The 26,840-nt window shown below is 36.0% G+C and overlaps 1 protein-coding gene across 3 annotated transcripts in view; it reads right to left on the reverse strand.

Annotated features, from left to right (window-relative positions):
* The window catches only part of LONP2 (lon peptidase 2, peroxisomal), an 82,527-nt gene that overhangs the window by 32,761 nt on the left and 22,926 nt on the right, over positions 1 to 26,840 (reverse strand). For all 3 annotated transcript variants that reach the window (XM_074370797.1, XM_074370798.1, XM_074370799.1), the window contains exons 8-10: positions 18,619 to 18,760; positions 2,151 to 2,301; positions 159 to 285 (exon numbers count right to left, since the gene is read on the reverse strand). In XM_074370797.1, coding sequence (XP_074226898.1) covers positions 159 to 285; positions 2,151 to 2,301; positions 18,619 to 18,760 — 420 coding nt within the window. The remainder of the gene's footprint in view (positions 1 to 158; positions 286 to 2,150; positions 2,302 to 18,618; positions 18,761 to 26,840) is intronic.

Genomic DNA, 26,840 nt, shown 5'->3' on the forward strand with positions numbered 1-26,840 from the left:
TGCCTAATACAGAGCTCTGTGTGAATCAACAGCTATGGGAATGCTTGCTGGGAATCTGCTGGAGAGACAGAGAGAAATGGATACTGTGAGTTTCCAGTAAAACAGCAATCTCCTGTCTAGACGTGCACATGAGTGAAGCCTCAGGACGGCAGACTAACCTGGTGATGATGTCCAGAGTGGTGACCTGAGGGATCTGAATCTGCTGAGGAGTCAACCCATGCTGCTCCAGTTGCTTAGGGATCAAGTGCCTGTGGGCAATCTCTATCTTCTCCTCTTGTGTGTACCCTGGAAAAGACACCACCACACTTTGTGATTATTCACATGGCTTCCACAGCACCACGCTTCAGTAATAAACCCAAAGCTGTTTCAACGAATCTTGGATTTAAAATGAATTTAAGTATTACTTCAACTAAGATTGCAATCAGAATAAAGAAATTCAATCTCCAGCCCATAGTTGTTAGCATTCCTGACTTTTTCACAAACAAAACAAGTACTTACTAAGCACAGTGCTTGAAAGTCTTTTGATTAAATGGTATCTCTCTCAAAGAAGAAAAAAAAAAATCTCAGTCTCATTAACTTAGAGATAGTTACCTCCTTAACTCAAATGTGAGTTTTTATTTTATTATTTAGTAAGAAAATAACACATTCCTTTTCTTTAGTATAATTTGATACATAACTGAAAAAACTTACAACAGCAACAACAAAGACTTCTTACTAAGACTTCAAGGGAAGAGCTGCAAAGGAGCTATTTCCAGAACTCCACCTATAAATCTTAGCAACAAAACAGTACAAAAACTAAAAAGTTTTTTCCCCATCAAGTTTTTTCCCCTCTACATGCCGGAATTATGCATATAATTTATATTTCAAAACCTCTGTGTTCTTATTTACTTTTCTTATTTCCTTAAAAACCTCAATGAGTATAAAATTTACTGTTTTTAAATCCTGTAAGACAAAATTGCCCCCTACAATGATCGCCCCTTTTCCAATTCCAAGCAAAATTAAAAAGGCGAATTGACAAGGCATCTTTTGAGGAGAAAAAGGAAATAAAAAACACCAGAAAAGCGAGAGGAAAGGACAACCAAACCTGCTGGTGGAAGGCGGCACCACTGTCACCTCTGCAGCAGCTGTCCTGATAGTCTCACTTCAAGCATACTAGTATGTCTTATGGATTTTTGCCTTAAGTTGCAGTTTCCAGACAACTGGGTCTCATTACTTATTTATTTCAGTCTTATAAATGAGCACAAAGCAATTTTTTACTCCACTGTATTTTAAAACTAAATATAGGAACCTGTAGGGCTCACAGATAACTAAGAAATTCAATTACCATTTACTTGATAGTAAAAAGTCAGATTAATATGAAATATATACTTAATTATATTTTCATTTTAACAGATGTCCACTAACATTTGATCTCTTCTAGGGAAAAGTAATTCTGAGCAATTGAAATAAGGTGAAAACACTGGGATTTACTTAGTGTTAGTAACTAAAGGACTTTATTTTACACACTCCAGTGAAGGAGACCTGGTTGAAAAAAAAAGTATATAACTATTTGACAGAGTCAACTAAGAAGAAGAGGAATTTAAAAGCATCCTAAACTTTTATATAAAAATGAGGCCAGATATAACAAACAGAAAGCTATAGGATCTACCTCTCAATGAGAATGAATGATTAAACTTTCTCAGAGATGGTAAAAACTTCAAAATCTGATAGACAGGAAGCTACACTGGCTATACGAGGATCCATTTTTGCTTTTCAGGTACTTACTTTAAAAAATAATTATTTTTGTCAATAATTTTAGAAATTGCTTCAAAGAAGAATATCGTGTTTTCCATAAAAATGATCATTCTTTAATGCTACGTTAAATCTGAAATTGTTGTGCAAAATTTACTCGTATGTTTTACAGAACATTCACTCTTTATCTGTCACCATTAAAACAAATAAACAATATTTTGCAAAATTCTGTGGCTCTGAATCTACATAAAAGCTGGTTTATATACCAGATTCAGAACTTTTGAAGATCATACATTGGCAAATCAACTTTTTACTAAAAACTCCACAGCTCGACCAATTTTAAAGAGTTATGCTCAGAAAAGCTCTCAGAAATAGCTTCTTATTTAACAAAATAATGATTTTGTTTACAAATCAAGTACCTGGCACCTGAATGATCTCCATTCTGTCCAACAAGGCAGGTGGAATAGTAGCAGTGGTGTTGGCCGTAGCTATAAAAAGGACTTGGGAAAGGTCAAAGGCCACATTGAGATAATGATCTGTGAAGTTATGATTCTGTTCGGGATCCAACACCTGTGGGAGAATAAACATTTAAACCGATTCAGTAGTTCCAACAGAAAGCTGCATCAATTTTAAAACACACGTGATATATTAGCAAGGTTGATATTTCTGCTCAATACAGCTAGTTTGAGAAACATGAGGAAAACACTGAAAACCAAAAAGAAATATATTCAATACCAAAGATTTTTTAACATACAGAAGCCCAAAGAAGCAAGAATTAGCCATTCAAGCTTTGTTCTTAACCTATTAATGACTCACTGTGTGGCCATGAATTAGTTACCAATCCTGCAGAACCAGTTTCCCTCTCGGTAACACACCCTTCTCAACTGCTATGGGAATATAAAGTAAACGTGTAGAGCATTTTGAAATTCTTAGGTAACAGGTAAAATAGTAATTAGTGTATTTCCCCTCAAACATTATCAGAAAGTCTTTAACTGAAAGGGGAATTCCAAACAAAAGTGAACGGATAAAAATTACTCCTATATTCTGACAAAGCACAAGGGATAGCTCACTTTAAAAAAATGCCTTAAAGTAAAACCTTTCTGTTTATAATGAGCAAAATATCAGTATCTCTCAAAAATATTTTAATTGGATAAATTAGTCAATTTACCGATTAGATTCTTTAAACACTGAACAATTGTATATTAAGGAGGATATGTCTTCTAAGATCCCTGCTCAAATGCTCCAAGCTGCAGGCACCCACAGCGGAGAGTTCTACACAGGACTGTAAAGGCACCAAGTGCCTTCCACATGTTCTAAACCTTTTAACACATTATAACTTTCACTTAGACTAGATTAGTATAAGATATAAACAGGGTCGACAAACATATTCGAAAAGTAAAATGACTAAAATACTTACCATCACAATTTTACTATGTAACTAGCTTCTCCTTGCTTCTGATTCTCTTTCTAAAGTTTTACTTGTTTTCAAATATACCCACAAGTTAGTCTTAATTCAAAGCTCTCTGAAGCTCTTGAATTTTGTTAAACATTCATTGTACTGGAAACTGTATGTTTATCTAGAATACAATTCCCAGAAAGTTCTACTACTCATATTTTCACAAGACTTAATAATGTTTAATGTTATAATAAGTTACTTTCAAGTCACCCAAGGCAATTCTAATTATGTTCAGTATAGAATTGGTTAAGAGTAATATTACTGTCTATCAATTACCTGAAAACTGTTAATCTATGTATGGCAATCTTAGTTAAACCCATTCTAGTTAAGTACAAATCTATTATTTAATGGCTGTGATGAAATTTAATACATACATGTTGGATATGTTTGAGAAATGTTTACTGCACTGTCCAAGTGATTTCTTTTTTCTCTTAAAATTTTAAGACACTGAGGTTTTTAAAAAGTAGGAAAATTAATAAAGCAATGTTCCTGAGCTATGAATGAGGTCTTTTAGAATGTATTACACGACAGCTAGGTTGTGAGGAGAGAAAATCAGTGATGCCCAATTTGCTTGCCTCCATCTTTGATTTAGCAAAACAGAAAAAGATATGCAGATGTTACACAGAAAAACTGATCAGCAGTGTGCCAGATGAGAAGCATTCTAGTAACCACTACTCAGATGAAACCAAGGTAAACTGCTGAGTTCACAGACGGACAAGAATTACAGTGAGAACTTTTTAGCCATCAAACTGCTGCTTTCCCCCCAAACTTTAGAGCTAAGGCTTCCATGGTCCAATTCACCCACACAGAGGAGCTGCTTTCAAGAATGACCAGAACTGTTTTTTTCTTTCTTCTCTTCATTAAAAGGTCTTACTACATCAATCTTGAACTATCATTCCTACACAGCATGCCTGGCAATGGAAATAGCTGTGATATGACACTTTATTCTCCAGGACATGAGGCCAGAGGTGGGATAAACTATGGGGGGGGGGGAGTGTATGCTGAGGACTGTTCTTCAGTAAGAGTTTCTGGCCAGAGAAGAACTACAGATGTCTGTAGGCAATCCAGGAGCATGCTCCACTCACTACACATGACTAGGCACCTGTTAGCTTTAAGAACGGGAATATGGTGCTATTTTATAAAGGTCTGTTTCTTCTAGAGATAGATACTAACATAGTCATGAAAAGAAATGATGTCTGGAATTCGATTCAAGGTAAATAGGAGTGGGATGAGGGAGAATGGGTAGGAAGAGATGAAACAAGACTAGCCATCAGATGGTAACTGTTAAAACTGGGTGATAAGCTTAACGGTTCATTATGCTATTCTCTCAACTTTCGCTGCAGTCGAAATTCTCCACAACAAAAAGTAAAAATAAATAAATAAAGTAAAATCAAATAATTAAAATCAACTTTGGAAGCCACACACAAATAACTCCCACAGGAATTCAATCAGTGATAACAATAAAGTTGAGAAAATGTCCAGAACACAGAAGAAAAAGGCGTAAAGCCGTGTAGGGGAAAGATAAGGAAAAAATAAACACGTCTAATTCACAGATAATTGATGTAACTAAAGAAGGGATCTCAGCAAATGTAAAATAGCCTATAGTGAAAGAAACAGCCAAGAAAATATTCTAGAAGACACAACACTGCAGACTGAAAAGCCTTAAATTCCTCCTGTGTGATAATAAATGACAAATGTTATTAGGACAACACCTACAGAATTTTCAAGCAAAATTATGATGACCTGAAATATTTTAAAAAATATTTTATCACGCAGAATATATGCCACACACATAAGATATGAAGTGTAACAAAGTGGGCACCTGCGAGCCCACTACCCAACTGTGACTGCAGCTGCATCTTGTGCTTAGACCGCTGGCCACAAAAGTGGAATGTTCCGAGTAACCCACCAAAGTACGAGCAGAAAACAGTAATATATTCATCTTCGTGCATCTGTAATACCAGAAAGAAATTAGTTTATGAAATACTCATTATACAAAATGAAGTAACACCCTCACTTGGTACACACTTCACACACACATGAAATATCCTAAGAGAGGAGTGGAAATCCCACAGCTGATGGCGGGGCCCTCACTCACCTGCTTTACCTGTGGTTGTAGCCACTGCGGTCCATGTGTGCCTGATTAAGTGTTTTATAGACTAAAAATGGGTGAGTGGAGTGTTTAAAAAGATTCCTGCAAAATACCATTAGAGATAATAGAGGCAAAAACGGGAACAATGAGAAAATAAGAATTGACATTTTTATTTCTAGAATAAGCTTTAATAGCCACATTATGAAACAAAACAATTACCTGATTAGAATACATCATTTCCTTCACCAAAATGTAATTTTTAAAATTTATTCTGCGTGTGTTGTATTTATGAGTACCTAACAACAGTACAACGGTACACGTATGCTATACACATATTACATATCTGTTCTTCCTTATGGATTGAATTGTGTCTCCTCAATGTGACTATATTTGGAAATACGGCCTTTAAGGAGGTAACTAAGGTTAAAAGAAGCCGTAAGGGTGGGGTTCCTAATCCAATATGACTGGTGTCCTTACAAGGAGAGAGAGAAAGAGAGACAAAGGGATGCGGGAACACAGAGAAGAGACGGCCATCTGCAAACAAAGGAGAGAGGCCTCAGGAGGAATCAAACCTGCCAACACCTTGATCTTGGCCTTCAAACCTCCAGAAATGTGAGGAAATAAATTTGTTTGCTTTTTTAAGCCACCTAATCTGTAACATTTTGTTATGGCAGACTTAGCAAACTAATACATCCTTATTACATATGTATTTATATTATAGAGAGAGGGATTTTCAAAAATTTTTGCTGATGGAATATGCTAACAAAACATATGGGGACTACCAGTGCAGGCAACAAAGAGACCTTAGCAAATACAAAGGCCTCAAAACATAACTTACAAACAAATCCTTAAAGAAAGTAACCTGAAGATACACTCCATCTGAACAACAGATAAATCATAATAAAAAGGTCAGAAGCAATGAAATCATTTAAGCACAGAATTCAAACTAAATGTAGGAGGACACACTTCTAGAATGAGGGAGTAAGGAAGTCTGAAAATCTGCTTCTCCATAAAAGCAATGAGAACACTGGAAAATGTCAAAATCAATTTTTTCAGAATTCTAGAAATTAACAAGTGTTTTTTCAAGAAAAACAGCTGAATCTCCATAAGTATAACAAGCTTTGGGGTGTTTTCACTTGCTTTACACCCTTCCCTTCTCCCAAGTTCATGGCAGCCTCACAACTACAATAGCTGTGAAAACCAGCAGTCCAGCAGCCCCTATGGGGCAGAACAGGATTAGAGCTCTCCACAAGCCCCAGCCCCCGAGAATGTCACTGTCTGAGGGGTCTGGCAGTTCCTTGGAAAGGCCTCATTCTCAGGATGCATCTTTATTTGATCTGACTCAGAGAACACTCTGTGTGAACAGCACTATCCTCGGTGCATTTGTCAAAAACCAATAGCAAGTGTTTGACACTGCAGCTGCCTGAGGCAGCGACATCAGTTGGGACAAACAACAGTCTGATCAAAAAACTTAATGAAAAACTCTGGGATGAGATACTCATGGAGGCTTTTCAAAAGCTCTGAGGTGTTCTGGGAATCTAGGCAGTCATGTATATGTACAGGACTGTAAGTATGACCAGGAACGATCTGAGACAGCCCTCAAAGCCCACCTCTGGCAGACACTGAGGCTGTGTAAAAGCAGGAAGTGAAGGCTGAGGCAGTTATAAACTACCTGCCCTAGTGTTAAACACAGAGCCCCTCGGAAAAGCGTGGAAGACCACTGATTTAGGCACTTAAGGAAATCTTTGTCCTACCATTAGCTGGCCACTAGACAAACTGAGCAGCTTCAGTGGCCACACATGACAAAGAATACAGATTTTACAGAATAAGACCAGGAAAATCACTAAAAAAAACCAAATAGCAACAACAACAAAACAACAAACCCTTAGGGAGGGGGAAATCTGATTAGTTTAAAAATCGTATTTTTAATATTTATATTTTAAAATATATTTTAAAATATTTTATATGTTCAGTTTCAACAAATAAATTATGAGGCACATGAAGAAACACAAAGTATGGCCTAAAATCAGTAAAAGAAAAAAAAAAAGTAGTGACTAGAAACAGTCCCTGAGGAAGCCCAGATGTTAGACTTCTTAGACAAAGATTTAAAATCAGCTATTAAAAATATACTTAAAACAGAAATGCTACAATATAGGTGAACCTTCAAGATACTGTGCAAAATGAAATCAATCAGTTGTAAAAAGACAAATATTGTATGATTCCACTTATATAAGGCATATAGATTAGTTAAACTTACAGAAACAGAAAGGAGAATAATAGGTGGCAGGGGCTGAAGAAGGAAGAAACACAGAGTTGCATTTAATTAGCACAGAGTTTCAGTTTTGCAAGATGGAAAAGTTCTAGAGGTTCGTTACACAAAAATGTGACTATATCTGTCACTACTGAACTGTATACTTTAAAATAGTTAAGACGGCCAATTTTATGTTATGTGTATTCTACCACAATTAAAAAACAAAACTAAAGGAAATCAAAGAACTGCAGGAAACTGTAAGAATGATGTTCTAACAAATACAGAATACCAATAAAGAGACAGGAATCATAAAAAAGATGCAAATAGAAACTAAAAGTTGAAAAATATAGTAATTTAAATGAAAAATTCACTAGATGGGCTAAAGAGTAATTTTAGCTGGCAGAAGAAAGAATCAATGAACTTGAAGATAGGTCTTCAACAGACCAGTACAGACGTGAACAATACTATAAACCAATTAGACATAACAAAACCTAGAGAACAACCCACCCAACAGCAGCAGTATACACATTACTGTCAAGGGCACATATAACAATCTCCAGCAAAGACCATAAGCAAGCCTTAAACAAACGTCTATAGTTCAAAGGCCTGAAATCATAGAAACTATAATCTCCAATCACAATGTGATCAAATTAGAAATGAATAAAAAGAAAATCTGGAAGTTCATAAAACATGAAATTAACCCCTAAATAACTGAAGAATCAAAAAGAAATCGTAAGGGAAATTGGAAAATATTTTGAGATGAATAAAAAAAACCTAAAATATGTTACTAGAATTTATGAGATGCAGCTAAAGTAGTGCTTATAAATATACTGATAGCTGAAATGCTTATATTAAATTTCAAATCAATAACCTAACCTTCCACCTTAAGAAAGTAGGAAAAGAAGTGCAAACAGAACACAAACAAGTAGAAGGAAGAATTAGAGAATAATTAGAGTAAATAAATGAAACAGTGAAGAGTAAAACAACTGGGAAAATCAATAAACCAAAAGTTGGTTTTTTGAGTAGTTCAACAAAACTGACAAACATTAAGCAATATTAAGGAGAACAGGGAGAACACTCAAATTACTAAAATCAAGAAAGACACAGGTCACGTTACTATCAAACTTACAGAAATAAAAAAGGAGTAAGACTATACTATAAACAACTGTATGCCAATAAATTTGATCTGAATAGATCCTGCCATTTCTATCCAACATTGTACTAGAGGTTCCAGCCAAGGCAATTGGCCAGGGGGTGGGGGGTGGGGCAATAAGGCATCCAGATTGGAAAGAAGTAAAAGTATCTGTATTTGCAGACAACATGATCTTGTAAAATCCTAAAGAACCCACTGAAAAAAACTACTAGAATAAACAAGTTCTGAAAGGTTGCAGAATACAAGACTGATACACAGAAACCAATTTGTATTTCTTTTTTTTTTAGCTTTTATTTAGTTTATTTTTTTATTTTTAGTTAATAGAGGTACTGGGATTGAACCCAGGACCTTGTGCATGCTAAGCATGCACTCTACCACTGAGCTATAACCCCTGCCTTCTGTAATTTTTTTATATAAGGAATGAACAATTCAAAGAAGAAATGCAGAAAACAATTCAATTTCCAATAGTATCAAAAGGAATAAAACATTTAAGAACAAGTTTAGCAAAAGAATTACAAGACTTACATACTCAAAAACCACAAAACATAGTTGAAAGAAATTACAGAAGACCTAAATAAACAGGACCCCCAAGTTCATAGAATGGAAGAATTAACATTATTAATATGGCAGTACTCACCAAAGTGATCTACAGATTCAGTGTAAAACCTATCAAAATCCTAGCTGGCTTTTCTGTACAAAGTGACAAGCTGATCCTAAAACTCATATGGAAATACAAAAGACCAAGAATGGCTGAACCATCTTTACAAAGAAGAACAAATCTGGAGGATTCACACTTTCCAACTTCAATAATTTCTACAAAACCACAGTAATCAAGACCATGTGATACTGGAGTAAGCAAAGAAATACAGATCAATGGAATGGTTGGAAGTCCAGAAATAAACCCTTACACTTATAGTTAACTGATTTTCCATGGAAACATCCCAGGAAAAAAGAAGTCTTCAACAAATGGTGCTTGGCACAACTGGATATTCACATGCAAAAGAATGAAGAGGGTCCCTACATCTCACACCACATACAGACATTAACTAAAAATGGATTATAGACCTAAATATAAAAACTAAAAATGTAAAACTCTTAGAAGAAAATGTAGGAGTAAATCTTCATGACCTTGGATTAGACAATGGCTTCTTAGATATGGCATCAAAACCACAAATGACACAAGAAAAATATAGATAAATTAGACTTTATCATAATTAAAAACTTCTCTGCTTCAAAGAACACCATCAAAAAAAGTGAAAAAAGGCCCACAAAACTGGTGAAAATATCTGCAAATCATGAATCTGAGAAGGAACTTGTAACCAGCATATGTAAGAAACTCACTATGAAAAAGAAAAATACCCAGTTAAAAATGGGCAAATGATTTAAATAGCTGTTTCTATAAAGGAGATCTGCAATTGGCCAACAAATACATGAAAAGATGCTCAATGTTATTAGCAATTAGGGGACTGAAAATCAAAATCACAATGAGCTATCATTTTACACATACTAAGCAAACGGGTGGCTAACATAAAAAAGACAGACAATAATAGGTGTTGAGGAGGATGCAAAGAAACTGGAACCCTCCTACATCATTAGTGAGATGGTAAAATGGTGTAGCCACTAGGGAAAATAGTTTGGAAGTTTCTCAAAATGTTAAATACAGAATTTCCTTATGATCCAGCAACTCCACTCCTAGGTATACACCCAAAAGAACTGAAAACCTATGTCTACACAAAAGCCTGTACATGAATGGTCATAGAAGTATATTCAGAATAAGCAAAAGGTAGGAACAACCCAAATGTCCATCAGCCAATGATAAACAAAATGTAGTATGCTCATACAACAGAATATTACTTAGCCATAAAAAGGAACAAAGTTCTGATACATATAACATGGATGAACCCTGAAAGACATTATGCTAAGTGAAACAAGACAGTCATAAGAGGTCACATACTATATGATTTCATTTATACAAAGTATCCAGAATAGGCAAATCCATGGAGACAGAAAGATTAGTCATTGCCAGGGGCTTGTGGGAGGGGGCAATGGAGAGCGGCTGCTAACAGAGACATAGGCAATGACAGTGTTCCAAAACTGGATAATTTATCAAAATACTGAAAAACTGCAGAATTGCACATTTAAAGGGGTGAATTTTATGGTATGTGAATTGTATTTCAATAAATCTGTTAATTAAAAAATAAAGGTGGAAAATGTGTTTACAAAAAAGAATATAAAAACAAGATACTACTGCACACTTATTACAATGGCCAAAATCCAAAACACTGACAACCAAATACTGGGGAGGATGTGGAGCAACAAGAACTCTCGTTCACTGCTGGTGGAATGCAAAATGGTATGGCAACTTTGGAAGACAGTGTGACAGTTTCTTATAAAATTTAACATGCTCTTACCTTATGATCCAGCAATTGCACTCCCTGGTATTTACTCTGGGCCGAAAACTTATGACCACACAAAAACCTGCACGTAAACATTTATGGTAGCTTTGTTCCTAATTGTCAAAAACTAGAAGTAACTAACATGTCCTTCAATAGATAAATGGATAAACAAGCTGTGGTTTGTCCATACAATGGAGTATTATTCTGCGATAAAAAGAAATGAGCCACAAAATGACATGGAAGAATCTTAAATACATTATTACTGAGTGAAAGAAGTCAATCTGAAAAGACTACATAAGCCCAACAACATGACATTTCTGGAAAAGACAAACTATAGAGACAGTAAACAGTAAATATGGAGACAGTGATTGACAGGGATGTAGGGAGAGGAGAAAGGAGACTAGGTGGAGTATGTGGGATTTTTAGGGCAATGAAACTATTCTTTACGATGTAATGGTGGAATACAGGTCACTATATATTCACCAAAACTCACAGAATATACAGTACAAATTGAACCCCGATGTAAACTATGGACTTTAGCTAAAATAATGTGTTAATACTGGCTCATCAATTTAAAAAATGTACCACACTAATGCAAGATATTAATAAAAGGGGAAACTGGGTAACAGAGGGTGAGAAGTTAGTTATATGGGGTCCTTGGAACTTTTCACTCAATTTTATTCTAAAACTGCTTTTAAAAAAGCTATTAATTTAAAATAAGAAAGAATATAAAGGTTGAAAATAGTTTTTGATAAAGATTCATAATGTTAAAAAAAGAGTACAATCAATTAAAGTAACCAGGTGGTGAGATGAGGAAGGGATCGATTACTGTATATTATTTCATTTTATACAAGGGAGGGACAAGAAATCCTATTTCATTATGATGTTGATACCTAAGAGAAATAAAGATGTGCTTTTTTTTTTTAACTTAAAGGTACCAAAAGTAGTATAAAAAAAACCAGAATATACAACAGAATATATGCCTTCTGAACTAATAAACTGTCCATATAGTTAATAATGTAATTCAAAGGAAAAAAGTAGGATCCTTCTTACAAAGGGGACAGAAAACAACCAAAACACAAGATGTCAATAAGATGTATTTTATTTGCCCATGGATTTAAACTTTGTGTTTATCTTACATGGATTCACTACGCTTCTTGGATGTGTAGATTTATGTTTTTCATTAAATCTGGAAAGTTTTCATCTATTATTTCTTTGAAAATTTTTTCTGCTCCCGTCTCCCTTTCCTGTCCTCTTATGCATATACTGGTGTGCTTAATGGTATTCCATATTTCCCTAACAGTCTGTTGACTTTATTCATTCTTTTTTATCTGTTCTTCAGACTAAATAATTTCTATCAATTTATCTTCAAATTCACTGATTCTTTCTCCTGCCAGTTCAAATCTACTGCTGATTCCCTCCAATGAATTTCTCATTTCAGAACTGGAAACTCAATGTTCACTATCATGATTATGCATATAGCTTCATAATTTATACACATGTCAAAATTCAGCAAATTGTACATTTTAAATATACTCACTTTACTATATGTCAATTATACCACACTAAAGTGGTAAAAAAAATCAATAAAATATTATTTAAGTAGTAACTTTTTAAAAGGTGAGCTGCTTTGGTTTAATCAATGAATCCCCATCTCCATTTGTGAATTAAACTGCCCAAAGTAGAGCATACATTTTCTACAGAATATCCAAATTTTTTATTTATTTTTGGCAAAAGAGAATCATTAATATAAAGGAGGTCTCTATATAATTTTGTAAATATTTTCTATTCTTTGTATGAAAAATAAGAATATAGACATAACATGTTAAATACTGGTAAAATATTTCCCTACATGTTTAGACAGGGTATTTTGAAAAGTGCTTGTTCCTGACAACCTGGGAGGCAGAGACTAAACCCAGCTCATCATTATTTCTCAATTTATTAATCAAACTACTATTTCTCAACTTATTTTTTACAATTTACTGTCTCTACATCTCTCAAGTATTCTTTTTTCTTTTCTCTTCTTATTCTACGAGTGAATCCAGTGGTAAGCCCTTATAGAGACAGAAAGATGACAAGGGCCAAGATGTGGTCTACATGCTTGTCCAATGATTCCCTGATACAGCATCCCAGAGGATGGCAGCAGAGGAGAAGAAAGCCTTGGAAATTATCCAGCCTCAAATTCATACCAGTAATTGTCCCAACAAATTCCAAGATAAGTTTTCATGTAAATTTAGTCATGCAATCCAATCACCACAAACTCTAATTAACAGGAGTGTTAAACAGGGTAGAAATGAGGAATAGTTATTTTCATTAAGAACACAGCTAAGGGCTGGACGGCAGTGGATAGTCTGGTGGCAGCCTGAGCACGTATATGTGAGGGGTAGAGAGGGTGGGTAATAAGGGAGAGACAGAAAATGGAAGTAGGGTATAAAAAGAAAATCAAAAAGCTAACAAAGACATTAAGACATTTTTCTGGAATCTGCAACTATGCCTTGGCACTGGCAACAAGGTTTGCTATATTGAAGTATAGTTGATTTACAATGTTGTGTTAGTTTCTGGTGTACAGCAGAGTGATTCAGTTATGCATATGTGCATATATATGTACATTCATATTCTTTTTCAAGTTAAACAGACTCACAGACATAGAAAACAAACTTATGGTTACCAAAGGGGAAAGGGATTGGGGGAGGGATAAATTAGGAGTTTTATATTAGCAGATACAAATTACCATATATAAAATAAACAAGAAAGTCTTACTATATAGCACAGGGAACTATATGCAATATCCTGTAATAAACCATAATAGAAAAGAATATGTAAACATTTTGTCTATGTGATGACTCCATAATATTAAATCCTTGAACAAGCTTAGTTAGAAGGTTCTTCCCTTGTACGAGCTTGAAATGGAAAAAACAAACCAAAAAAAGGGTTGCTAGCTCTGGAAAGTAATGATTAGCAAGCCATAAATTTCCCTAAGTTAGCTTAGTCTGATCATCTGCAGTCAGCTGCAGTCCTTCCCCTAATTAGAGATGGAGGAGAGAAAAAGAAGCCAGAAAGTGGGCATGGGTCTTCACCTACACTTCTCTCATAACATCGGTATTTACGGCATTTTTCGCTCTGCTAGAGTTCCAGAATTTATATTGTAAACAGAGCATGTGATAAGATAAAAAATTAAGATATCCTGAACCTCAAGTTTTTTATTATAAAAGGACAGGGCTGGATTTTCCTGAGTCCCCTCTCTTTGACATTCTTTGACAATGGTGGTAAAGCTTAGAAGAGAATACGTTCATTGTGTCTACATAGTAAATACACTACTTGATCTAACTACCAATTGTAATTACAATTCTAATTAAGTAAGTAAGAACTTCAGTTTTAAAGAAAGAAGTTTACTGTATCTAGACTAGTGGCTTCTCTGCTTTGGGGATACTATATATTACTTAGAACCATGAATACTGCCTATATAGAAAATTGGTAAAGTATCCATGTATTTTATTTGCCCATCAGACGAAAGTATATTTCAGAAATGCACTCATAGTTAACAAAAAAGTCTGAATCTTGCATCTATTATAAATAAGATAAAATCTACCTGATAAGAAAAAAATTCTGTAATTTTGAGTCTAATAATTACATAAAAGGACTTTCCTTGTATCCAACAACAGAGTTGCCTGAATTCTACTGTCTACCAACATTTATCAAGTAGTTGGATCTATTTTTATATTTTTCCAATAAATTTTCAAAAGAGGCTATCCAAATGTTTGTAACAATAACTAGAAATACATTCTATTTTATACAAGCAACAACTCCATGGAAGCTCAAGGAAATCAGCATATCCTTCATGAACAAATATAAAAGCAAGAAGAATCTACAGGCAGAACAAGCTTATTCTCTAATTTATCCAGAATAATCACTCTATATCTACTATTATGTTCTTCATATTTAGTATATATTCTCTTGATATACATTAGTTGTAAAATAAAATAATCTTGTACAAGTATACTTCATAAATGATATCTACATGCCAATTTTTTTTTAAACGTAGGCAGTCGATGTAGAAAGATTTAAAAACTACCCTCTTGGATATTCCTGAATCTTAGTAATATATTCTACTTTAAACACAAGGTGTTGAATAGTTGAATTTGTTCTTTTTTTCATTCAGGTGGGTCTACTGGTGACAGAAATAGCAAGTGGCTTTCAAAATGGACATACAGGAAATGTCAGTGGATATTAAAGTAAAATAACATGTGTAGAGTGTTTTACAGTTTACAGACTGCTTTTACATATATTCTCATTTGTTTCAACAACCTGTGAAGTATGAGAGGTTTTCACCCAGGCTTGGGGCAGGTGGGGAGGAGAAGGAGGTCAGGGACCAGGCCGCTCGGTTCTTCGGTTTCCGTATCCTGCTTCACTCTCCAGCACCACAGCCTACAAGGAACTGATGCTACTCACCACTAAGCCTCCGTGATGAGCGTGGGCCCCCAGGTGGCATTTACTCTGAGGCATTATTTGAGGCTTTCATACTTTTAGTTTAAGAAATCAGTTGTCAAAAAAGTGAACACCAAGTTCTCCATCAGACAAGAAAATATCATTATGCCAGCTGCTTGTAATCAAAGATCAATTCAACAAATGTTACTCCATCACTACAAAGCACCAGGTGAACACTCAAAATATACTTTGCAAAAAAGACGGGGATTTAATCACCGTCTCCTACCACCTGTGAAGCTGTATTTGGTGGACTTATTTCACAATTCCCACTGTCTTTTGGGAAACCTAAGTATCAGGGAATTACTCTTAAATTCTTTTCAACAGTAACTATAAGTGTCTAATGGGAAAATCTGTCAGATTATCTGAAAAATGCCCCAATGTAAATTAAACTGAAAATCTAACGTCAACATCTAAGAAACCACTAAAATCTTAAACAATGGTCACTATTTTATTGTTCATAGTACTGATCAGTAAACCAATTACCAAGCCACCAGACAACTACCTTCCAATAAAAACAAGCAAAACTAAACCAAATCAAACTCTTATCTCCAAGCTCTGGGGCTTTTAAGTAGAGTGTCCTTTTTATTGTCCAAATAGGACCTACTTCTAAGATTAAAAGAGAGTGCAGTTAATAATCAGGCATAAACTGAGACTGTCCCAGGAAAACCAGAAAGTAAGGTCTCCCTGCTTACAAGACACATGTTCTAGGCCATTCTAAGTTTACGAAAACAGAAAAGAAACAGGAAGCCAGAGGGAACTGTGAGCAAGGAAATAAACAAGAAAAAAAAGTTTCACAAAGCAAGTTTTCCCCCAATTTTACAAATCAATCTGAATATTAATATTTTACTTAAACCAGGATAAAAAGTGGGGGCAGAGGTGGTAAATAAGGAGGACAGGTTAAAGTAAATTTATGAAGCAGTCAGTTCCCAGACCCTTTCCCCTATCCCAGCAAAGTACTGGAGGTTTATTTTCTTAAGAACAAAAAACAGTGGTTCCCTGCACAGGTGACACTGGGCACAGCTGAGCAGGTATGTACGAACTGAACAGTTCACACACAACAGTTCAGGTGAACACATACATCCGGGACACAGAATGCAGTGATACTTTCCCTACTGGGTTCCCAGAATGCTGGCAGCTGGGCCTTCACTGTCAAGCCAAGAGACTTGAAGATTCTTCTCTGAGAAATCTGATCAGTCTCAAAAGAAAGATCTGAAGTTACTGACACAGGAGGTCCTGTAATCCTACAGCCTACTCAGATGACCCTACTGGGAAACTCATAATCAATACGCCCCTCTCCTATGTTCACAGCTTCCAATCAGTTTTTGTTCCTCACTATTAAATATGACACACAAACAAAAATTATCAGACATTTAATGAAAATGAAAAACTAATATAAAAGACAGCGATCAGAAAAAATATATAGAAAATAGATAAATGCAGCTTTTGGGCAAAGAGAAAAAAAATTTTTAAAAACCTATTAGTATATTTCTCAGGGATAAAAAGACATTACAACTATGTAACAAGGGCAAAATACTATAAAAAGAATATGCAGAGAAATTTTAAAAAGTTGATCTTTGAAATGATAAACTCATAGAAGGATTAAAAGATAAAACTGAGGAAGTCTTCACAGAAAGTAGAGCGAAAAATAAAGTAATAGGAGAGAGAAGAAAATTAAAGATCTAACATCAAATGAACAGGAGTTCCAAAAAAAATGAAGTTGTCAACAAAAGGATTCAAGAGAATTTTACAGAAATAAAAGGACAGGATTTTCCAATTCAAAGAATCTTCAAAGCATCAGCAAAAATGGACACTAAGAGATCCATGCCAAGGCATTGATATACATTTTCAGAACAGTGGGATAAAGAAAAGATCTGAAAAGTTTTCAGAGAGCAAAACAAGTCACAAAAGGCAAGACCACAATGGTAGTCTCATCAAGAGCAACACTGGGAACTGGAAAACAATGGAGAAACGTCTTTAAAATTTTGCAAGAAAATTACTTCCAACTGGAATTCTATACCCAAACTACCGATCAAGAATGAGGGAGACATAAAGAAAGTTTTTGATATGCAAGTTGAAAAACATTTTCCACCTATGCAGGCTTTCTCAGGAAGCTACTGTGGGATTAACACTATGACAATGAGAGAATAAACCAAGAAAGAGGAAGGCGTGAAACACCGGCAACAGGAACCCCAACGTCGCGGAGGGGGAGGGGGAGGGGGAGCTCTGTACCGGATGTGGAAACGACCAGTTTGGATCCGAGGCCTGGAGAAGACAAAACTGATGGAGCACAGGGTGTCTGAAAGTCTTGAAAGGAGAACTAGACAATTGGTGCAAATAAACAAAAGAAACAATATAATTATTAACTCAACAAAGATTTTTGAAAACACATACATAAAAACAAAAAGGAGGACAGGAAAAGAAAAGTGACCATCGTTCACCACACGGCTCTGGTGCGAAAAGCACTTGTATAACTATAATGTAAATGGTCAATAATGACTTAACAAAATCAGGATAAAATTTGTATTGGGAGTTTGGGGGTATAAAAATGACATGGTAGGGACAGAAGGAAGCAAGCAAGCCAAACTCTCATCTCCCACAGACAGCAATCAATAGATAATGCCCAAAACTGTAAAATCAAGAAAACAATACAGCCATGCTATCGTGAGAAAGAACTAAGAGTCAGAGGTCAAAGTGCAGAAGAGGAAATAAGGAACCCAAGGAAGAGAGACTAGCTTGCTGATTTTTTTTGTAATAATCCTATAGAATTACTGGTCTTTAAACAAAAAGTATGCATAGAATTTTGTTAAACTATTTGATAAAAACAAAAAGAGAAAAAGAAAAAAGAAATGAGGGGAACTATCAGAAAAAGGAAAGAAAAAGAAATCTCTATGACATTTTAATTTAAATATCAAATTGCTTCAGGTTTTAGTCTGTATCGAAGTGTTTTTCCCACAACTAAACCCATGGCAACGTACATGTCACTTTAATATGATTAACTATTCTCATCCATACTCTTCAAGTGTGATTACAGACAGGAAATTTTCTAAATCTTACCTCAAGCAGAGCTGCAGCGGGATCACCCTGAAGACTTTTTCCTAGTTTGTCCACCTCATCTAATAGGAACACTGGATTGTTCACCCCAACGGTCTTCAAGCCATTGATTATACGGCCTGGCATGCTGCCAACATAGGTGCGCCTACAGAAGACAAGCAGCAAATTCACAACAAAGATGTCGGGAGGCAGGAGCGGTGTCATTTAGACATCAAAACTGTGGCTCGGAAAAAAGTCATTTAGTTATCAGAGCAATACAGCCAAGAGGTAATGCAAATTTAAAAAGCCCTCTGATACATCCAAGAGTATCAATTCTTGTCTTATTTTCTATTTAATTCTGTCTGTCTGTCTATTTAACCCAGGGTACTGGAATCATTGTATCTGATTCTTGCTACTTAGTGAAATTGAAAAAAATTACTCTTAAAGTCACATAGTTATTCTTATTCTTCAAGATTCTAAAACATGCAAAGAGCCCAATGAATTTAATTCCCATATTTTTCAGTTTTTCCAAGTACCCTCCTTCCTGGTACTTCTTATCCCCCAACACAACCTCCTTTTTACAGACTGAAACGGCTGACCCAGCGCTGGTTAAAACACCACCATCTTCATGAAGGAAATGAGAATTGGTTCAAAGGGACACTCAACAAGTAGTCCCCGAAAGAAAGAAAAATTCCAAAATTTTTAATTTCAGAGGCAATAATTTGTTATTAATTGGAGTAAGAGGATCTGGGGTCAACAGTGTTTGTGCCAAAATCCCATTACTTCTGGCCTTTTGAATAAAACTGTGCTCATCCATACACTAACTGGCATAACCAAATCCAGCCAGACACTGCTGGGCATTCACACGGTAGAGGCTGCTTCAACATATCTGAACAAGAATCATCTACGTAACTGAGACGCACAGTGTGATATGAAATAAAAACAAATATGTTTGTCAAAAGGAAAAAAGGGCCTTATTTTTTTTTTTTTACAAAGCCAGCAAAAACTTTATTTTAAGCAGCGATTTACTAGTTTTAACTACAACCCTGCTGCCTAAGCCATGCACAAATCAAACGCTGTTGTGAAGAGGCATAAAGGGGGCGTGCCTGTGAGCAGCAGACCAACGGCAAGGGGGACGGCGGCTGGGCTGTATCTCATGACCTGCACAAAACCGGCTCACGGACCAGGCTCAGTTCTGCCACATGACTGCTGTAAAGTAGGGCAGAGTAAACAGTGACCTTTGAAAAGACAAGGAAGCCTCAAAAATATCGTGGGAATGCCCTTCATCTGGGGGAGTGATCAAGGCCCTGGAACTAGATACAATAAATACTGTCCTGTTACAATAAGGGGTTATTAGCACATTCAGGGTTTCAGAATGGGGTATAGGAAGGCCAAGACTCAAAACTAATAAATTCCCTGAAAGTATCCCTCTAGAGAACTTACAGATTTGTCAGCCTTTTGTGAATAAGTAGGGAAGGCAAATTTAAAAAAACAAAAAAAACTCAAAGCCTCTAACGGTCATTTCTTGCTGCATTAATTTCTTTTCCTTTCCTCACTGCTTTTGACAGGTAGATTACAAAAATAAGTACTGACAATTCTAGACCTAAAGTCATGGGGAGAAAATAGTATTCTAGGCAGCTGCCCTTTCTAAAGAAGAAGTGGAAACCTAGATACTAGTTGCTGTATATAAACAATTCCTTCTAAACTTTCCACTGCTTCCTAAACCTAGAGAATTAGGTCCAAACTCCTTTGTCTGGAATTCAAGGCTCTTCACAGTCCAGCCCCCAACAGCTTTACTCACTTGTTGTTATGTTCTTGCTTCATACACAATCAAGATCCTATTAATACTCCTTATGTTTTTTTTTTTTAACCTTTGTTAATATGGTAACTTCCTGCTCTTAGGACTCTCCCCACCCACATAAATTCCAGAAATTCTATGAAACTTTTCCTAACCACCTCTCACAAAGTAATCGTTTCAATAATGCAATGTCTGCAGCATTTGCTGGCCCTCCAATTCTCCTGACACATACTTACGACCTAGGTTTTATCCCTGGGTACCAAGTATACGGCCTCCTCAAAAGACCCAGTGAGCACTCTGATGACAGAGTGGGTCTTAATCCAGATTAGATGCAGGAGCTGAGTCGTGAGATTGTTCCCCAAACAGAAGCTTGTTTCTCCTGTTTAAGGACACCGGATCAGCTATGCCAGCATCCAAAGTATCTTTCTATCTGCTAAGATGGGGATAACCACAGTGCCATCCTGGTGGATTTACATGAGAACACAAGAGAACATAACAGGTAAAGCACCCAGCAGAGTGTCTGGCACACAGTTAGCTTTCAAACGATGTTAACTCTAATTATTATTAGCAATAGCTATTTAAAGTCCACTTCTGGTTTCCTGAAAAAAATACAAAAGCAGAAGTCAGTACACCTAAATTTGGGTCTCATTTCAATCTCTATCTCATGACTTTTTAACTGAAGTATAGTAAGTTTACAATGTTGTCTCAATTTCTGGTGCACAGCATGTTTCAGTCAGACATATACTCCTTTTCATATTCTTTATCATTATAGATTACTGTAAGATATTGAACATAGTTCCCTGTGCTCTACAAAAGAAACCTGTCGTAGCAAATCTTACAAATGTCCTTTCATAGTGGAACCGAGCCCTCACCCTCAAACCAAGTTTCCTCACTGGGTTTATAATTAATTTCTTTATCCAAAACGTTATTCTTTTCTTGCCCCCTCTGACCTCAATCCTGCAGTAACTCAACGCCGATCAACCAGAGTCAGATGACTGAAACTACTGTGTGGATAACATCATTAATGTACTAAAATTGCTGTCGTAGACATCACTATTAATGTACAAACTGAGGTTGTTTCTCCAGGGCAAGGTGAGCTAACAGACCCTCGAGCCATGGACCACCTGGCCAGAAAATTATAAACCAGACACACGCTGATTCCTGAAACTATGACTAAGAAATGTCACAGAAATGTCACAAGATGATAATTAACCCCAGCTTCTTCATCTTCGCCTTTTAAAAAAAAACCCTAACTCAAAGACCAAGTGGGAGTGGGCCTGAGGTTTGTCTCCCACTCCCTTGCTTAGCGCCCTGCAATAAACCCCTCCTTTGCTATAAACCCGCTGTCAGAGCTCGGCTTTCTGTGCGGTGGACACACGAGCCCTTTGCTCGGTGATAACAGCATGAAACACACTCAACATCCTCAGAGCTGCTCAATCACACGTAACATCCCCAAACGTCAAATCAAGTCAAGATGTCAAACCAAGAAAACAAGTATCGTCAGAGCCCATAAGCTACGGAAAATACCTATGATGTGCTTGTCCTTTACCAGAAGGTATGGGTAGCATGCAATTTGCTGACTGAAGATACGGAATATACTTTGAATAAACCTTTGCAATACGAATCAGATGGTGAAAAATGTAGCAATATACAAGTAAAAATGTTCTCTTTCAACATCACCAAACAAACACAAACATTTTAAAAACAAATTAGCATATCAAAATTTCCTACTGAGAAACTGCATAGGTAAGAAGTAAGTGAAACTAGCACAACAAACTAGAGTTTACAAACTCCAACCTTTTTGAGGGTAAACATAACTGTCTTTTCTACAGTCATCCTTGTGGTACAACATCTAAAAATACAGCACAATACGGGAAAGTTTGCAAAGAATGTTTCACTTCGAGTACTTACTCAGCCTGAATACATAACGACCTAGGAGTTTTTCTTAAAACTGAAGTATACAAGTTAACTTAAAAATATATGAACTCATAGTTGTAATTGTTACAGGCAGTTCACAGCCTTTTCAGGGCTCTTCAACTAGTGTATAAGATATGCAAAAACAAAAGCATCTATACGCTTCAAAATTTTAAGTTACAAGATCAGCATTTTTCATTTTCCAAAAAGTAGTCTGTGTTATACTTCAGAGAACAACTACATGGAATTACAATATCATCTATTTACAGCTCCATGATAACCAACTATTTTACTACTCTGCACCACCTCTGGGTAGATTCAAATCTAATGTGATCCAAAAGGCTGGTCAGCCTGTCGCTGCCAAGGACATCTACATGTCAGGAATGAGGTGTGCAGACCAGGGAGAAAACCAGGCATTTTTACTATCAATTTTTTTCATGCCTCTTCAATTGAATTAAGGAGTGCTTGTGGGCTATAATACAAAGTATTAAAATTATATTCATAAGCAATTAGTAATATAAAATGTTTATATTATAATATTAAGTAGAAAGGGCAGGATTATAATTCAGCTGCTTTAAAAAAAAAAAGGGGCAAAAGCTGCTCAATGAAACGTCTGGCAGGAAATAACATGTTGAAAGTGATTACCTTTGTATGGCAGAAAAACGGGGATTTTTTTCCCTTTTATTTTCGAAATTTTCTACCAAGGATGTATGTATGTGTATGTATATATACAGATACACAAACACACATATATCTCAAAATGGAAAAAATAACCCTGAAAGAGATCCTAATGATCTTTTTAAAAAAGAAAGAGTCTTTAAAGAACTAAAAATAGTCTTTAGTATAGCAGGTTAAACCAATCCAACTGTTCTTGGAGCAGTCATCCCTCAATCTTTCCATACATTCATTTGCACGGGTGCGCTCACCTAAAGGACTGCACGACTTCCAATGTGTAATCACGTTTTACTCTTCCTTGAACTCATACAGCGCTCAGAGAGCACGTGGTACCGTGCTCGGCAGCCCAGAGTGATGCAGAGGAGTGTGAGACATGGGAAAAGCCGTACTCCACAGTGCTCCTCCTTTTTACATATGCTTTATCTCTACAGGCATGTGCTCGAAACAACAAAGGTCTGTGTCAATCGTTACAAGAACATGATAGATAATAAGCGGTCAGTTTACAGGAGAGAAGGGTCATAACTGACTGCACTCATCTTAATGGAAGAAGCCCTGGGTTAGGGCCTTAAAATAAACCTGTACGTTTTAGAAGGGCGAAGACGAGCTGTATGCAAATACAGGTTATAAGGAGGACAGTGAGCAAACCGTACCCTTTCTGGTATACTATGCTAGAGATATATTAAGTGCTTGCTGCTTCAGTTATTTCCCCCTTGTAGAGACTAATAATGAAACAGCTAATTTATTTAAAACATCACCAATTTCAGGTTACATATGAAAATTTATCACCATGGAAAGAAAAAGATCGTTTTTCTTCTCATCTTGTTTGAAAACTGAGCCAAGGGTTCCCTGAAATGATACAATTTTATTATCTGGGCAAACAGAGGTAAGTGACTTCTGAAAAGTAAATATCGACAATAACTTAAGAAATGTCACAATACTGTATCTCACCAAGGAACAGCTAATGAAAAAGAGACTGTTATACAAACATGATTTCCTAAAACTTCATCCTAAAAGAAGTCACTTTACATTTAATGTCTATGAACTGATTTAAGGTATTTAAGTATAATATTTAAATATAAAAATGTAAGTCATAAAAACCGATAGATGGGAACAGAGATTCTGTGGCTTATAAAAGTAGACGGAAAAATCCCAATGGAGAGAATGAGAAATGAAAAATGTTTACACTGAAAAAAATGCATTAGTTAATATGGAAAATAAGCACAACTATTTTTCCTTTAATCAATTCAAAATAATATGAACAAAAACAACAGGCCAACGTTTAGTCAGATAACTATTATTTTCCCAGTTTAAGATTTATATGCAAACGAAATGTTTTTTTTTCTCCCCATCTCTTGCCTCACTATCATTTTAACTCTAAAAGACATGGCTTAGGTTGTTTTAAAAATCAAGTCTTAACTTATTAGCACTCTTCTTCCTGTAAACAGGTACTTCTCACAAAAGACTGGAGTTCCGTGCATGGGAAAACACAGAAAGTGTGTGACAAAATCAAGAGAATAAGCAAGGAAGATAACAGAAAGCAGCTCTGTTTTTCCTTGGCTATTTTCAGACTGCAGAACAGTAGTGCCTACTCACAAGGCTGAGGAAAAACAAAACTTTGCATGAACTCTAATTGTGAGCATGTGACCAGTACTTAAATGCCAAGACCTGGGTGTTCCCAAATGCCTCCACTGTCATGTGGAACCACTTGTTCCCGCAAACTCCACCCCATGATTGTGCTAGAATCCTCTACTGTTCTTTCTCCTCCTCCGACCCGTAACTCTGACATAAGCGCATACTCTGCTCTCGACCCCCTCCTCCTCTTAACAGCCACTCCCCACTCTCCACCTGCTTCCAAACAGGTTTTCAAATAAAAATTTTCTGCGGGCTCTGATAATTTAGGGGGCAGGTTGGTAACAAGTCCCCAAGAGCACAAATGAAACACCTGACACAGTGATGGCTAGGGAGCACGTACTGACCAGCAAGCTGCATCAAAAGTCAGGCTTCATAGACAAAACCACATACCTGTTACTTGGCAACAATCACAACCTCTACACATTTCTAAAAAGCTTATATTTACACAGATTTTAGATGAATACACAAGCTCTTTCACAAAACACTCGTGAAGGAAATAAGTTCTTATTTTCTTTACAGATTCAATTCTCTTTGTGATAGTCACACAGGGGAAGTACAGTCACTTGAAAAAAGTGAATAGATTTTGTATCTCTCAATATCAGTAAAGATGTAAAACAAAGATCTGCTTAAAACCCACAATGTTCTTAAGAAATGATGGAATTACGACATTACACACTGTCCACCAACAGGATCATAAAATACACTTCACAATTCTGCCACATAAATTAGACAATAATGCCAAAAACAGGATATTTTAGGTACAGTTTAAAAATCAGATTGAATTTTATAAAAAGTCATATTGAAGCTTATAAATCTCAACTTGCCTGCCTGAGACTTTAGAATTAAAATAATAATTAGAGCTAACTTTTATTGAATGCTCACTGTGTGCCAGGCACTAAGCACTTTCCAAGCCTTAATGAATAATTAATACCAATGTAGAAAGAAATAAGGACAAACACCTACATGCCATGTGCCCACGGACATTAATTTCACCTGAGAGTAACTCCACAGACCCACTCTTTAAATTCCATCAAATTCTTACACAATACTGCTACAGATAACGAAAGGAAGAGACAAACAAAAACAACTCTGAGGGCAGGAATCAAGTCACTTGCATGGGGAACACCTCCCTAAAGCTCTGAAGCTAAAATTAGAAGGTTTCAGCCTTAGATCCAGCTTCTCCAAGGTTGGTCCAAGATGCCTGCCGATTTCTTTACGAAAGCAAATGACAGCCCCTAGTGGCACATGTGAGAATAAGACAGTCTGGGCAACAGAAACATCCTATCACTTGAAACTGCCAGAAAGAATAACCCAAAGCAATTCCTTGATCTAATCTGCAGTCTTCACTGCTTGTTTATTAAAAAATCTGGGAATGATTTTCTTCAATGCCTAAGAATTGTAAATAAGCAAACAAAAGAGAATAAAAAGAACCATTTTTCTTCAAAAGTTTCTGAAATAGTTTCCCATCCCTGCGTAAAGATCCTGTGAATAAGTCAAGTGGAAAATGAGATGTTTTTATAAAAGCATCACATTCTTTTTTTTCCCCACAATCCACATGTATTCCATATTCACCAAACTGCACATATGCATTTAAATTACCCTTAGCCACTGGCAGTTGTTCACTGCCTGCCCCTGGCATGCCTGCCAATGTCTCCACTTATAATCTGGATTGCTTTTACAACTTTAAGATTAAGGGTTCATGCTTAGCATGCATGAGGCCGTGCGCTCAATCCCCAGCACCTCCATTAAAAAAAATTTTAAAAAAAGATTGAGGGTACGGTATTGAGGACAGAAGTTTTATCTTTAGTTTAATTACTTTCTACTCAAAGCTAAACAGCTCCTTTTAAGTTTTTTTTGAGACAGAATTGACATATAACATCATATCAGTTTCAGGTGTACATCATATTCTTTTAAGCAGTTCATGATTTTTATATTTTTAAATACTTCTACACTATAGGTATGTTTTCTTACAACTCGCAACTGTGAAATAGAGGTTCACACTTTCCTAAAGCATCTTCCAATCTGAGCAACAGAGACCACAGAGAACAAAACAATGAATGTGACATGCAAATCTGATTCTAATAATGTCAGATTAGTCAGAGACACAGTTCTTACAGTTGAACGTATTTTTATAGTAAGGGCGTCAAAATGCAAGGGAAGGCCTTAATTATCCTAACCTTTTACCTTATTACTCATACTTGCACTGCAAATCATCCTTCTTAAAACA

This window comes from Camelus bactrianus, chromosome 9 (genome assembly GCF_048773025.1).
Source record: "Camelus bactrianus isolate YW-2024 breed Bactrian camel chromosome 9, ASM4877302v1, whole genome shotgun sequence".
In the NCBI taxonomy this organism is placed as follows: Eukaryota; Metazoa; Chordata; class Mammalia; order Artiodactyla; family Camelidae; genus Camelus; species Camelus bactrianus.